General features: G+C 36.9%; 1 protein-coding gene across 3 annotated transcripts in view; it reads right to left on the reverse strand.

Moving 5' to 3' along the window:
* Positions 1–450: 450 nt before the first annotated feature.
* CACNG2 (calcium voltage-gated channel auxiliary subunit gamma 2) overlaps positions 451–16,998 on the reverse strand; it is a 179,623-nt gene continuing 163,075 nt past the window's right edge. Inside the window, exons 2-4 of one of the 3 annotated variants that reach the window (XM_039353104.1) lie at positions 14,692–14,775; positions 5,834–5,899; positions 451–1,230 (exon numbers count right to left, since the gene is read on the reverse strand). In XM_039353104.1, coding sequence (XP_039209038.1) covers positions 695–1,230; positions 5,834–5,899; positions 14,692–14,775 — 686 coding nt within the window. In that variant the 3' untranslated portion in view covers positions 451–694. Of the gene's footprint in view, positions 1,231–5,833; positions 5,975–14,691; positions 14,776–16,998 lie in introns of all 3 variants that reach the window. The other 2 variants (XM_039353103.1, XM_039353105.1) reach the window with 2 other exon arrangements.

The raw sequence follows: 16,998 nt of genomic DNA on the forward strand, positions 1-16,998 counted from the left end.
CACTGGCATTAACCTTGCAAATCCCCAAGGACAAGGAAGGTCACTGTTAAGCTCCATGGGCCAAAAAGGACACATTGAATCCCCAATTATTCCTAGGGTGGCGGGTTCAAAAACTTAGGTAGGTCCCAATGCACATACAAATAGGTTATCTACAAAGACACCAAAGTCACTGCATTTTATTTCTGGCAGGAGGTTGCCAGGAACTTGCAAATCCACAATGGGCTAAAAATGAAAATAAAAATAAACTAAGAAATTAAAGAGTAGATCTTCCCCCCTCCCCTCCCTCCAATCCAAAGAGCTGCCTCCTCTTTTTCCCACTTGTTTTTTTTTTAAATTATTATTATTATTATTTATTTCTTGGTTCCTTTTTTAAATCTGCTTTTATTAAATGTTAAAATAATGGTACATGGGAAATCATGCATTTTCTTTTAAATTTATTTTCTATTTTTTATATTTTTAAATTTCTCTTGATTTTTTTATTTTTTATTTTTTTCCTTTTTTTTAAACTTTTTTTCTTTCTTTTTGGATGTTTCACTTAAGTTTGTTTGTTGTTGGTTTTTTTTTTTTGCTTTTGGAAGGTTCCTATGGTTGCTTTCTTCTTGCCCCTACAGGCCCTCCCCACTGCTCCTCCCTCCTGCACCCAAGTCCTTCTCCCACCTTCCCTGTCCTCCAGTTTCAGCCCCTCATGATAGCTTCATACAGGGGTGGTCCGGCGGTTGGCTGTGTTAGTGTGGATAGAGTCTTTGTTTTCTTTCTGGATACAGTTGTGTACCTGGAGGAAGCTGTTATCCCTGTCTGAATTGTAGGTGGCTGTGGGGGTAGTAGCAGCCTTCAGGGGGTCCCTGGTCAGGGTATACATTGAGATTTCCGTGGATGGGAGGGTGTTGAACCCTTTGATCCCAACAGGAGAGGCATCCCTGGAGTGTGAAGGCTCAGTGGAACGGGAACTGGAGCGACTGCGTCTCTGATAGCGGTAGCGGTAGCTGGGTATGCGGGTGATGGCAGAGGACTGGAGGTAGTCCGTGGTGTGAGTGCTGGCACGCAGCTGTTTGTGCCGGTCAATGAACATGTGTACAGCCAGCACTCCAACCATCTCAGCTATAATGAAGGACAAGGCCCCAAAGTAGAAGGACCATCCATAAGAGTAACTGTTCTTCTTGGAGTCACTTTTTGAGGGGTCTCCAGCATTGGCTGATATGTACACAATAATGCCAATTATATTACTCAGACCTGTAGGCAAAGAGAAGGAGAAAAAAGTTATAAAATGTCTTCTATGCATACCTAATATAATTTGAAGAGGCTTTGTAGACAAGGGTGATTATTCTGCTGCTACTGAGATATTTTGACCTATTTCCCATTAATAACATGGCCATTTTGAAAAGCTTAATAGTACCAGACAGCCATTGAAAGATAGCATTTGGGGATTTATCTGAGACTCTGAATGTTCCAATACTGTTTGTATTAACATCATAATGACACTTCCTGACTCAAATTCCTTTTGAAAAACTTTTCAGAGCAGCCTTCCCCAGCCTGATATTCTCCAAATATATTGGACTTCAAGTTGTACATCCTTAGCCAGCACAGCTAGGAAGCTCAATTCTCCTTAATATTAACAATTAAAATCCTTACTTTAGGCCACAAAAATATAGAATGACAGAAGAGGAAACACAACACAATTCTAGCAAATATATGAATATATGTTTGTGTTATCCTAGACTAGTAATTGCCTCCATCATTTGATGGCATTGAATTTTCTCTCTACAGATTTAAATTGATGCTTTAGATAGGCTTTAGCTTACTTATTAATACTGTATAGAAAAAAATTGCATATATTGAGGTATTTGTTTCCTAATATGTTCAGCCATATAGAGTATTATTCAAATATTTTTGTACTCCTGTAATGATTTCTTATATCATATATTGCACCAACCTAACATAGACATTGCCATATCTATAGTATAACATTCACCAACTTGAATTCCTTACCAACTATTTGGAGATATATTTCATTGTATGTTGGAGAACTATTTGGGTTTTTTTAGATTCTATGTTTAAAACAGAATTGTATTTTTTTTTTTGTCCAAAGGATCCTATGATGATTTGCTGGAATCTCAAGACAGAGGTTCAAATTCTTTCTTGATGAAATCATTATTAGGATGGCATTTGACTAAACAAACAGCTTTACTCTGCTTTGGCAGTTTTCATGAATTTGGAGTTGAAGGGATAAACAACAGAGACCTTCTACTCCTAGTGTTTGGTTGGAGGGTATATTGCAATGCATCCACTTTGTTGATGTCTGTTGTTAAACTGAAATTTATTAGACCTGTATTTTGCCACCTTGGAAAATTATACTAATGGGCATCGAATAAAATATTGCTATCTAGACACCATTAATCTTTAGCAAACTAAAATATAAAGAAAGTCAAACAACTGCTGAATTACATGTCAGCTAGGCATACCTTACTAGGATTGCAAAGCTCTGGACAGCGACCAGATGGCAGCCAACATTAAGATTTTCTGTATCTCTGCTGTCATTTAGTAATAATCTGGTTTTAGAGGTGGAGTTGTAGAAGACCTAATCTTAGAGTTATCATGAGCCTATATGTACAAAGTCTGAGCCCTTTATGTGAGAGGAGATGCAATATTGACTCTCAACAATTGATAAGTGGTGTACAGTCTCTAACTAAGCTAAGACTTATATGAATAATGAAAGAATGATTTGTTTGCTATGTTTCTGGGCATTTTTAATTCAGACTCCCAAAGTTGGTTGCATTCTAGACCCTGATCCTGGAGAGACCACCGTGAGATCCTGGATGTCTCGTGGAAATCAGATGCACCAAAGTACTGCATGAAAGCCCTATGCAGAACATTGATATAATTTAGCCAATAGTGGAAGTAGGAAGGAATGGACAAGTATGGAGGTCTACAACTAGATTCATCATTAACCTTAAAACATAAGATCCCTCATGGATTGGGCCAAAGGTTCATTTAATCCAGCATTCTTTTTGGACAGTGGCCAGGCAAATACCTTCAGGAGCATATGAAGGTGATAACTGCCCCTTGCTATGTGGAGTGTATGCATAATATTTTAGGCATTCTGGGAAAAAAACAATAATCCAATTTCATCACTAGATGCTGCCACAATCAACATATGAAGAGAATAATTAGAAACAAGAGACAAATGTCACAAATAGAGAGACAGGCTCTTTAAAAAGCCCACATATACACTCCAACATTTTCATTGCTTAAAAGAGGATGTTACAGAGCTGGACTTTTACACAAGGAGTAATCTTAGACCTTATTTTGGCCTAGTTCGCTATGACGTGAAAACCTGTGTTTCAATTGTACCACTTCTTATTGCAGCCAGGGTTCACATGATCAAATGTTCCTCCATTAAAAAAACAAATAAAATACACTTCTGTATCTAGAAATATTTACATCTAGAAAAGAAGATGATTGGAAGAAAAGTTAAGCTAGAACTTTTCTTCTTGGCATCTGATTTTTCCAGGATTTCCTCAATAAGAAACTATTCTGAAGGGATTGTACTGTACTTCATTTGAAAGAGCAGGCAGTCCTTGACCTCCAATTGTCTCTGGATTTGCAGATAATGACTGTACCAAGGACTGTATTTGCAAAATTATGCCTAATTCACCAGCTGCAATTCTTCCTGAGCCAGTTAGATCTGGCAATAGTTACCTGTCCCTTTGTTACATCATAGTTAAAGTACTGCAGCATGTTTCATATGTGGCAGTCTTAAAGCTGTTCTTTGAAATAAAGGCAACATATATGTCATCAGATAAATAAGTAAAAAATTAATTATAATTTGTGCAAAATGCAGCTGCTATGTGGCTTAACACTCCAAGATACCAGGGTAATGTTATGCTTGTCCTAACACATCTCCCAGTTGTTTTCTAAGTGTAATTTAGAAAGTTATATTTTATGCTGTTGACTATAGGATATAGGAGATTTGATTTTCTTATTTGAATGTATAGATATTAATTTGGCTGCTAAAGAAAGACAGCCATAAACATGTCCCTGATTTTAGAGATTTATAGGGCCCCTGACAGGGTCTTCTGCATTTTCTCAAGCTATAATACAAGCTGCCTTAGGAAATGCATTTTGGAAAATGAGTGAACCCTTTGTCTTGAGCCAGGATTTTCTAATTGGTTGGTGATGACTTTAACTGTTAGGTCATCCTATCTAACTTAAATGGGTTTCTAATGTACATGCAGTTTTGTTATTGCCTGTCAGCCGCCTTGAGTTTCTATGAATGGAAAGGCAAGATTCAAACTGAAACAATAAACAAATGTCTACTGTTTGATATGGAGGGGTTTTTTTTTACTATTTTTTTTTGGGGGTATGGAAGAAATTCAATCCTGTGAGTCTTCACCTGCATGCTGCAGTGGTAAAGCCCAAACTTTCTTTCAATATTAAACGCGCATAGGAAGCCAAATAAAATTTCTTCATTTTTCTGAGCTGCTCTTTCTTAAACAACCTAGCAAACAGGACCTAATGTAGAAAAATGTTTTTGTTTGTTGAGATGTTCTTTTCTTCTGGTGAAAGATTATCCATATCACCATCCAATCTATGGTCAAATAAAGGTGAGAAGTCTTCTACTAAGGCAGTGCTTCTCAACCTTGGCAACTTTAAGATATACAGACTTCAGGATTGAGAAACATTACACTAGGGGTAAAAAAAAAAGAGGCAGCAGCCACATTTATCTGCTGTGGCCAACATAAAGTACTATATCTGGCACATACCTAAACAGATTTGCCACTTCCTTCCTGGAGGAAAAAGACGTGTTCAGCCTAGGAAAGCACTGATAGGGTAATATCAGGAGAATGGGAATAGGGGAACACATGTCTGATGTTCTTTGCCAAATATGTAAGTTGTCATCCAGGATCTTGGGTTTACTTTCATTAGCATTACTTTTAACATTTATGAAACCATATTACTAACAATGCTCTTGAAAAAAAATCCTGTCTGAATATAATGTATGTAAGGCAGCTGAAATTTTAGAGGCAGTGTATTGCATTGCCAGGGTCAAACTAAGTATGACAGCAGAAGGTCTATTTGTTTAGACATGATCGGAGAAGCCCAAGTTTCATGCAAGAAGAGATTTAAAGTGAAGGTAGAACCACATCTCAGAATTTCCAAATGAGGGTAGAAGAATCTTAGTTTTACAGCAAAAAAGCAGGTGAGCAGGTGAGATATATGCTCCACCTGCCCTCGGCATGTTGAAAACATTGTGGATAAATTATTGTTCATCATGCTATTGCTTGTTGTGACTCTAGTTTATTTTTTTTCTTCCAGTGAACTCCAGCACAGAACTGAATCTGGCTGTGGTGTTTGTGGGGGAGGGGAAGTAATGAGAAATTCCAGTGAAGAAAACAGAGGGCACTAGTTATATCCATGTGTTGCTCTATGACTGGATCTCCTGTTCCCAGCTCTATGCTCAGGTGACACACACACAAGTTTAAACAAATTATTCTTCCACTGTCAAATCTAGTTCGACTTCCTCTAAAATAGATTGCAACTTTGAAACATGGAATGCAACTGCAATGCATTCTTTCTCTCCTGCAATCACTTAGATTAAAACATCTCCTTTTTCATTTTGCATAATTTAATTCAGTTGAGGAAATGAATAGTGTGATTGGAGTTGGGAAATATTAGCATTCCCAGTCTTTTTCTTTTGATTTATGTTCCATCCCAATGCTCTGGGAACCGATTGTTCCCTTTACCTCCCAACACATTGGGTCCCTCCCTCCTTTTTGATTTTTGTGATTTTATCCCTGTGCAAAGAGGCAGCCCATTGGTCCCTCAGCCCTTTTACCTGCAGACACGAAGAAAATGCCGGCACTAAGGATGATGTTATGTCGGGTTTTGTAGAACTCGCTGGCTGCAATGCAGAGTCCACCCATAAAAAGCAGAATCACACTCAGGATCGGAAAAATACTAGAGGCTCTTACAGCCCCTGTAAGCAAAGAAAACCAGAGGGGTGGGGGAAGGTAAGGGAGGGGGAGGATGATAGCAAGTGTGGAAGACAAGGAGAGAAGGGAAGACATGCAGTTGGGGGGCGGAATTAAGGAAGAGTGTGGAAGATTGGTGAGGAGTGCAGCAAGGTGGAACAAAAAAGACATAGCAAAGAAGCACAGGAATTGGAAGGCCAGTGATAAGGAGAGAGAAAGAGGAGGAGAATGAAACAGAGCATCAACAGAAGAAGAAAGCTGTTACAAATGAACTATCAACATATTGGATATTAGAAGAGAGCAGTGTACTTAGAGCTGGGAACAGTCAAATGGCGTCTGGTAACCAAAACAAAACAAAAACAAAAACACAGTGCCATCCCTTTGAACATACAGAAACTCTAAAGGCCAGAAAATTAAAACGATGCCATGTACCATTCATCATATTGTTGACAAATTGCAATCAGCAGGAGATGTCCTGAAAATAAACACAGATATTGTGCAGAAGTGGGCATGGAAGACTCTCCAGATGGACCCAGTCCTTGCTCACAGGCAGGCCTGCACACAGACACATGGTGGTGGGGTGGGGAGCAGAGAAGGTTTTTTATCATTCAGGATTTGTGCCTCAAACATGGAATCTTATGAAGATTCCAGATGAAGTCTTCCATTTTTCACAGTCCCCCCTTTTATGCCTTGTATCTTTCCACAAAAAAATGTGTTAAGGAGGAAAAGAGGGAATTGCTACCCAATTGCCTTTCAGCTGCTAACACTTGACTCTAACTCCCTAGAAGCACATTATGCTTTGGAAATGTGTACGTGTATTGCAAATTAATGAAGGCTGTTATAGGTATTTGTATTCATTTACTGTATTTACCCTAAAAAAAAATGACAACTGATTTAAGGCTTCTTTCAAAAATAAAATTAGACAGGAAAAAATGTCTCTCACCTAGTGTATTATCATACTTCCTGGAAATCTAAAATGACCTTCTCCTTTAAAGGTTTGGGCAAATTTTAACTTCCTTGCATATAGATATAGTACTTCACTCCACACAGAGGCTAGCCAGTAGATGGCAATAGCATGCAGGTACATAAATGCACATAGACGTAATGATTTTCAGATTAAGCATTATGGAGAATGGGGAGCTTTTGCAAAAATATGTGTGACTAGTATGACTTTTTTTAAAAGCAAACATTAAAGCACTCTCTCATGAACAGTTGTAAGCATGTACATATATAAAATCTGACTCATCTAGGGATTTCTCACACATACAGTATATTAGATGATTAAAAGATGAACATGCACATTATGGGGTATCCATATAACAGACTCAGTACTTTTTATTTCCAGTGTATAATATAGCAGCATCTAAGTCAGCCCTCCTCATCTTGCTGGCTTCCCTAAACCTGCTGGTCTCTAAGCCTATGCTGGCTGGAAATTATGGAAGTTGAAGAGCAATCTGAATGAAGAGGACCTGGTTGGGATAGACTGATATAAATTATTCATATTAGAATAATCAGAAATACACTTTGAAAGTGTGGATAAAATTCATCCGTTTACAATTCTTTCAGTATGGTATGGCTTGGCTACATTAAAATGTATAAGTAAAATATTTATTTTGATGTAACAAAATATAATATATTGTTAGTTGTCTTGAGTGCTTAACTAGATGAAGCATGTATTTATCTTTTTAAAAGATTAAAAAATTCTTTACCTAGGGATAGGGAATAAACAGTCCCAACAAGATTTTTAATGCATCTGATTTCTTTTCATAAATCAATATCAAAATGTTCCTTTGTTTCCAGTTTTCCATCCCCACTAACTCCTGCAAACCTACAGGAAAACTTTGCAAGATGCAATAGCAAGACAAGTATCATGATAAAGAAGTTCACAGGAAATCTTTGGCACAAAGAACAAAGAACTAATTAACAGCAACTTTCTTTCTTGAAAGGGCCATGTGATTCTAAATTGAACTGTCAAGTTTGGCTAGTGGGTTATACAACACTGTAACTTAAACTTCAATTAACAAAATCTGGTTGTTATATTTACATAACATTCCATACTTCAACAAATCTTACAGCTTAATGTAATGGCCCAGTTCATATGTGTTAAACAAAGGTTGAGATTTCCACAACATGTTGGATGACAAAGTACCCAACTAGTTTAGTATATTGTTTAAATCCAGTTAATAAAAGCTATCAGTACATATTGTTAGGTCATATCCTTGTGTAACAAGAGTGATATATGTGTTGAAACAGGATGATCTGCATGTATTCTATCGTGGGGAGCTTTATGTGCAGTTGTCCCTGCATTGAGATGCTCCCTGGATCTAGCAAATGGGCTGAAAGCAAACAAGAAATGTGACTGCTAATGGGAAACCATCATGAGTGGTTAGCCATACAGATTGTCACTGACTGGGGAGTTAACGTCCCCAATTGTCAAGATTGGGAAATCCTGGTTTATACTGACAGTTTTATTTTCACAGTGCTATATACTAAATAAATAAATATTTTCACAATTTTCATATTTTGGCAGTATGATATTCTAGTAAGATGCTATGGAAGTTCTAGAAATGCATATAGTAATTCTTAGCTAAAGCTGGGCTAATTTTGACTAGAAACACTATCTAATCTGCAGGCTTGTCGTGAACATTGTAAGAAATTGAATATTTGTTGATAAAAGTTATAGTTCACATAACAAAAGTAATCCTAGTTGTGAGTATTGTGAGCGAAGTCAGTGTAAGAAACCAATTCGTTTTAATGTGATCAAATAATTCCCAATGTACTTTGAATTTCAACAGGATAACATTTTATTGTTTAAAAATCTCCATTTACTGTCTCCAGAAGGAGCTCTATAACTGCAGGAAAGTGATTATATATAGTTTTTTTCCTGAGAGTTTTAAAAGCGATTTGGAAACAAGTCACCTGTCGCCTAATACAGAATTTTTAGAACTCAAATTTTGGAAATTTTTTCATTTTAAACATTTCCTGTATTCATTTTGATCAAATTATGCCACTTTGAAGAAAAAGTAAGTGTTGCATTGAATAGCAGCTTTGCACATCCTGGCATTCTTCAGAGGGGCTGGACTGGAATTCCCTATGAATTCTAAGAAGAAATGCTTATTTATTAGAAAACAAAATGAACACAACACTGTTGTGATACCTCCATTCTTGGGTCATGATATCTGCTTTATTTGGTGTGAATTTTAGTTCTCATGCTGCTTTAGCCTTTTGGTTACCCAGAGGGTGGCATTCACAGGCAATACAATTCTATTTGTCACCAGTTTCTCAGAGGTTTTTCTAAAGAATGCATGAGTCAATAAAGGATGAAAAGGGGGAGAAACCTTTATGTTACAATGAGACACTTAATTTTTAGCCCTACAGTCTATGGGTATAATACCAAGTTCAGAATTTTTTTGTGGAAATCATGGACATGATTCTGTCCCACTCCAGGAGATTTAAAATCCACTGATTTCAAGTCTTTATTAGACAAGTATCTTTGTCCATGTTTCAGAGAGAGAACTATGCTTCACTAATGATCTCTAGAAAACACTGATGAGATTTAACACTGAGGAATGTCAGTAATTGCTAGGAGAGGCTCATGATCAAAGGTCTTGTAGAGCATAGGTGGATCCTACAATTTCCTTTTTTTTACACACATTTTAATTAGTCCAACACAATTGCAATAAAGAATCTTTTACGGTAACATAAGGCTTTTTCTGAACCAGTTTTCACTGGCTGGAAAAGAGCCATTTCATGAAAAAGCAAGCTGGTTACTGCAAACTAAGCTTAATTTGCATGATTTATTGCTATTGCAGGGCATAGATTTAATTAAAAACATGCAAATCTGCACATCCATTATTATCATTTTGTATGTATATGTGTATATCCACTCACCCACCCACACAACAGCCACTCTATGCAAGCTGATAAAGTACATTAAAATCCTCCATAAAACTAACAGATATAAAACATGGAAGCTAAAGCTATGCAGTTAGAAAGCCTGGGAAAATAAATAAACTGTAGCAAGGAATGGGCTTAATTTAATTTAATCTATGATATAGAATTGTTGCCTTGTAAGGTAGGTAGACAAAGTAACATTCTTTGTTATATCATTTGGCATTTACAATTTGCGTATTTGTGTGCAGATGATTTACAGAGGCACAGGTGGCTTTAGTGACTGCGGGATATTGTAGAAAATAATAAATAATGTGGGATTATTGCAACATGGAGCTGCATATAAATAGTTTACAGGCTTTAGTTATTATAAAATATGGTGGCAAGAGTATGGAATGACTGTAATGTTTTATCAGCAATGCATCATCTTCATTCTTTTTGATTTCATTTCCAGACTCAGTTATGCTGTTGGTTTGGGCTGCTATATTAGGGTAGACTGGAAATCAAAAGCACCCTAGAAGGTGACAGTGGCAAATCACTTCCGTAAGTCTGGGAAGTCTTGGGTGTGCAGGAAGAGAGATTTTTCTGCTGTTATCCCCTCCTTATGGAACATTCTGCCCCCAGAAGTGAGGTTGAGCCCCACTCTTCTGGTCTTCTGGAAGAGTGTGAAGACCTGGTTCTGCCAACTTGCACAGAGATTGAAGAGTAGCATGCATTCCTGGGGGTGGTTGGTGGCTTGAGGGCGCTCCCTCTGCCTTTTAATTTTTTTTTTAAACTCTGTTTTGAATTGTGTTTTGACAGGCGTATTTAATTGTGTTTTGATTTGTGTTTCTATAGTTTCCTGGTTTTATCTGTAAAATTGCTCATTTGGACAGTGAGATGGGTGGTATCTAAATTTGATAAACAATAAATAAATACAAGAAAATTGGATAGATCTGTCCATGAAATGACTAGGAGTGGAACTGACCTTGAAGGACACTTTTTATCTGAAGGGTTACCTGTTTCCTTTCTCTTACGTCCTCCACATATTTTCACATAACGAAATGCAAGCAGGTTTCAGTTATGGTCAAGTACTCATAGGACACATATAAGCCCAGCTAGTGCCTGTCTAGTATATTTTTAGTGAGAGATTTAAATTCTTCTCAGCTCATATTTTTACCTTGACTGGTTATGCTTGTTATTTTGTGGGACTTTTTAAATAGTTGCGTTTACCCGCTACCTAATTTGATATTAAAATGGTTTCTTTCCTGGGGGAGAAAATAGAGGGAAAAACCCTTCTCAGATTTTGTTTTTAGTAGTCAGTAGTTAACATATTTTAATTTGTTTTGCTTTGAGATGATTGTTTGTGCTTTTATGGATGTGGCTTTCATTAGATTTTAATTTTTGTGTCATCTATATTTATATAAAGCATCCTGAGAATAATTTGTTTTAGATGGATAATAATTCATTAATAAAAGAATAATATTATTTGGTGAAGGTTCAAGAATTATACTCCATCTTCCTTGGAGTGGAATTTATCAAGAAAGCTTCCATTCTTGCTTCTTCTGTTGATATATCAGTTATGATTTCAGTGTGATTAGTCTGCTCCTCATATATTGAAAACAACAGATGAATACTTGTGAAGTTTGGAGCTACACAGTATCTCCTGTGTTTTCAATATAAGAAGAGCAAACCAGATTAAATGAACAAGAACTATATGATCAGCTGAGAACCCCACAAATAATTCATAATTATTGTTTTTATTGCACCTACAAGACCAAGTATGATTACTCCTACTATTAAAACCATGGAATCTGGCATTACAGATATCTCAAGGGCAAACTATGTCCAGGATATATTTATCTCTTAGGCCCCTTCTACAAATGGAGGCCATACTATCTGGGACTGGCATTGCTCTTCACTGTTCCCATGACATCAAGAAGCTTGTTTGGAGAATAGGAAGCTGGCACAATTAATTTTAGGTTAGCTTCTGCTCTTGTAGAAACATTGAAAGATAGATAAATCCTGCTTTATCCCACCCAATTATTCCAGAGATTTACCCTTCTTTTCTACAGCCAAGGTGCCATGGTCTTGATGGCTCAGAAGAGTGGCTTTACTACTCAGCATCAAAAGTGGCAAGTGGGCCTTTTCCTAAATTTCCCCCTCTTAGTCTGAAGAGCAAACCCAACAAAGGGAGAATAAGAATGTGTACAGGCATTTGCAGGATGTATTTTTGGCACTCTCATACTGCACTGCTGAAATGAGCATTGGTAGGACAGAGCACAGGAGGACACTCAATTCTGGCTCTGGACCTGAGGTAGAGAGGTTGCCAACTGTGTGGAAATGCTTTTAGTGGAGAGACAAAAGGGGAAGGGTCATAGCCTAGTGATAGAATCCATGCTTTCAAAGACAATTTGCGTAAGCCTTGCCCTTTGCAGGTACACTGGATAAAAATTTCCAGTACCCTAGCCACAAATCATGAGCTAATACAATGTGTGAACCCAAACAATACTGGACTAGGTAAATACTTTGAATAAATGTACACATTTATATGCTCAATATTTTGGCTATATGAAAGGTTAAATATTATAATTCTTCTGGGCTTGCTTTCAAATTGTTATAGTTTTATATTGCTGATGATTGTTTAACCATTGTACATTTCTGCAGCCTGGGAGACTTGCTCAGGATGCTCCAGTAGTATTTTACCTTTTCCCAAATGTATAAACAGGATCACGGGAATATAAAGACCCCCAGAAGGTAGCAAAGCAAACCTGCAGATGAGATTTAGCCTCTATTTAAAGAAAAATATGTGAATACATTTGGAGCTCAAATTTACTGCAGCTTTTTCTAACCTGACATACCCAACTGTGTCAACTGCTATCATCCCCAACCAAGCAGGTTATGCTGGCTAAGAAACAAAATGGAGCTGGAGATTTTCCACACAGAAGAAATCTAGATTCGAGAGTTATGACCAGACGAATCTTCACTCGTCTTGAAACATACTTGACTGGTCATGCAACTCACTAGATTAGGCTGTAGTAGGATTAATTAATTTGTGGTTCCAATTTATATTGTGGAAACTCATTATTCTGTCATTATTTAGCATGTTGAATAAACCAGGCCATCAGATTAAGCCATAATATTAATAATTTGGACTCATCTGGATATCCTTCTAACTATAGAGGAAAGACACTGTACTAAAAGAATACAGTGAAATAAATAGAGTATACAATAGGTGCTAAAGAGGTGAAATATTATCAGTAAGAACACTTTTGTGGTATCTCCGGCCCTTCACAAAGTCAGTCTATATGTGTCCTCAGCTGTTCTAGCTTTAAGATTTCAGTCCATTGCCAACTTATATTTTTACTTACAGATATTCTATTATGCCTCATGAAAAAACTTGGAGATGCCCTGATGAGGGAGTGGCATATTTGGTGTTCCTGTTATCTGGTTGATGCTCTGCAGGATGCCCCTTCCTCCATTCATTAGTCGTTGCTGTTCGTGGGAAGTTTGGTTTGGGCTGCAGAAGAATCCAGATATCTGCTCTGTGATGATACCTACTTAAATGATGCCTGACCTCTTTTGTTTTACTTTTGCAATTGATATCCAGATGTTACTTAGGCTCCTTAAATACACTAGTCTTCTGGTCTTCTGGAAGACCACTAGCCTTTTTATTACCCCTGTGTTTAGTAGTCTTTCAAAAACTGGTCAGTAAAAAGATGGGCTGTCAGTCAGTTTAAATTAGAAAAATGGTGTTGCTTCTGTCCCAAATGAGGTTTCTCCTAGAGAGTTTCAGCCTCATAAATTGATGGCTTCTTTCTTGTTGACAATTGACATGGAGTGGAGTGGAGAGAAAGCCCAAGGACTGTATGAATCCCTGCCCTTAAGTGATCCCCCAGAAGAACTAGACACAAAAGACCACTTGCAAGATTTGTTACTGAGGCCAATTAGGGTTTGACTATCAGGGCACTATAAATTATGTTGGCATGTTTTTCTGCCCTCTTCATAGCTAGAGGAATGCATTTTAAAATGTGGCCATGAGGAAGGGCCCAGGGTTTTATCATATTGTGTTATATATATAAATGGAGCAATTATGCTTTCTTAATCTGGGTTTTGAATTTACTAAATTCTGTAAAACCAACCATTAAAAAGTCTTTCTGGAAACAGTCAGAGAAAGATATATATTTTTAGTCCTTTTTTTGACTGAGCTTTAAACAATAGTATATGAAATGGATTCCCTCCAATTTAGTTTATATTATTCTATGTATATCTATATTATTTTTATAGCCTCCCATTCTTCTAGGAGCTCAAGGCGGCATGTTTCCTCTCTAATTTTCCCCCATGACAACACCCCTGTAAAGTAGTTTGGGGTAAGACATGATGACCGATCCAAAGTTGCCTAGATCAACTCAAAGCTGGATGTCTCCACAAATACATTAACCACTACACCATGCTGTTTCTTCTTAGACTTTGTCCTAAGGCTGACAGTTCTGAGGTGCTGACAATTTCCATAAAGAGAAGATATGCAGAACAGGTGAAATAATCAGGAATAATAATACATCTTAGAAATAAATGTCATGGCCTTGACTTCAGAACACATGAAGGCAAAAATATCCTCTGATACATTTTCTTTTAAGTAAATTATCAGGGAACCAAATGAGCACATACATGCAAAAGACACAGCATGGGAATTGAACAGAACACTTTATGGCAAATACCCAGTGTCCTACTCAGGTAGCCCAACCAGGGTGTCATCCTTTGGGAATAAGTATTATCTAATGTCATCAGCAGAGAATGAAGGGCACCCCTGATCTGCTCAGAGAAGAAACAGAAAGAGAAGTTGCAGACTTACGGAGGAAATATTCTGCTGTGTCGGCTTCATACTCTGTGTCCTCGAGGAAGTGATCGATTTGCTTACACAGACCTTTAAAATTCCCTACAATAGAAGAGAAGAAACAATAAATGAGAATCCCAGAAATTGGAGGAGGAGCTTCCTTTCAGTCTTCTTTATTTAATTTGATTTAATTTTATTATTTCACCATTCGCCTTTGCTATAGGGGATCCAGATGTTCTACCCCTGCTATACTAGTATATTTTCTGACTGCAATAGTCTGCTGTTGAGGAAATGTGACTTTCTCCCCTTATCTGTCTCAGCAAGAATTTATATTCATGACAGTGAAGAGAATGTGGAAGGAGATTACACAGGTGTCAAAGTCACCTATTTGATAATGCTCATGACATCATTGTGCTGAGCTTGAGGCATCCATTTTAAAACAGCACATGCACACACAGAGTGACCGGAGACACACAATTTTCTGCAGAAATCCAATTCATTAAAGACAATCATTTAAGACTTCCTTTTTACTTCTTTGAAGGAGACACGTCAGCTGCTCTGTACATATTTCTGTGTTGCCTAAGCAGCTTAATAAGCAGTAACTCCTAACTCAAAGCTCAGAGTTACCTTCCTGGTATCTTCCCTGCATGAATAGCATCAGATACAGTATTGACCCACTGAAACTGTGTTAAGATTATATTGCAGCTAAGAATAAAATATAAGTTTTGTTTGTAACTAACCAGATGTCTATCAAACAACCAAATGCAAATGATGTGAGTATTTGATGTGCTTCCCTTCACTCCTACTTAAACATATTTGTTGATATAACATAACTAGTCACATGCACAGAGATACACCCATTGCATATTCATGTACACAGGGATTAAATCTATGGCATGTATTCAAATGTAATTGTGAATCTCTGTAGCAAGACATACTTTTTGATGCAAGATTTAACACTAAAATCAATGAATATGGCAACTCTATGCATGGCATTGAGACAGAGAATATGTTCTTATTAACACATTGACTTTAGTTAGTGAATTAATTTATGTTCTGGCTTCATAGAATTCACTGAATCATAAAGTAATTAAATGGGATGGATTCACACGGATCTTCTTTCCAAAAAAACCTTCATCAAGGTTAAGATTAGGCAAGCTTCATTTTTTATACAATCACTAGATGTTAAATTGACATGGATTAATCATGTTGTATGAAAACAGACACAGAATCTGCTTCCCAGTACTAACAATCCCATCTCTGATTACAGATATTACTATAATTTTGGTTGAGAACTACTGGAGAAGATAGTTCACTACAGGCTGATGACCAACTTACTATATCCTTTGTTATCATCCTTACTAAGTATCAGCTTTACCCAAGCTGGTATTCTACTAATTGTTGGATCTCATTTTCCATAGTTCCCAGATAATCTGGCTAAAGATTGTGTAGACTGAGGAATTAAGGAGCTTTTATACCATATTTTTGAAAGACATCAAATAAGCAAGCATGCTATGCATAATGGACATTTTAAAATTTAAAAAAAAAATCCAGATTAAATTCACTATCATACTAGCAAGATTAAGTGTAAAGGAAATGACTGCCTAATTGCAGGACCAACTTATTCATTAGGCGTAGTTGGTACAGTGCCTAAAGCCCATGAAAGTATTTTAATTTTTAAAAATCGGCTAGAATAAAAATGAAGCAGAAGTTATGTATTTTCATGCCTTGGCTTTCAGCCTTGAAAATATACACAATAAACAGAATGCAAATTCATAAAATACGAATAAAACATACACACAATTCAAATTAAAAACTCAGTCATATATTAAATGCCACTGTGGAAATAATGGAAATATAACTTTTAACAACTCTATTTTTAGAGAGGAAGAGGCCCATAAAAATCATCTCCAAATGGCAAACAAACTAGCACCAGGGATGGCAAGCTACATATCTGACAATTATGTTGGTTTTTGACCATAGTAAAGATTTGATTGATATCTGACAAAAGAGAATGGAAGAATCTTGTAGTCTGCAAGGTTGAGATCTAGCATTAATACAGATCAGATTTTATCTTGACCGAATAACCATAGATTGTGAATGATGGGTTTTCTAAGTAAACAGCATTGTGGTTGGATAATTTTGGTTCAATATATTGTGTGTTCCCAATCAGTATGTATCTTATAAGGATCAGTGTGATTGGGTATTATTTGCCATGGATTTTTGTATTGTGTAGATATAGCCTGATGAAAAGGTATAAGTTAAGAAAATAAGTTTTTTAAGAGACAATTCTTGGAAACCTAAGAAGTATCCTTAGGGCTGAGC

The sequence above is a fragment of the Crotalus tigris genome, unplaced genomic scaffold (assembly GCF_016545835.1).
Source record: "Crotalus tigris isolate CLP2741 ecotype Arizona unplaced genomic scaffold, ASM1654583v1 scf7180000018491.14276545383:2951260, whole genome shotgun sequence".
Lineage (NCBI taxonomy): Eukaryota > Metazoa > Chordata > Lepidosauria > Squamata > Viperidae > Crotalus > Crotalus tigris.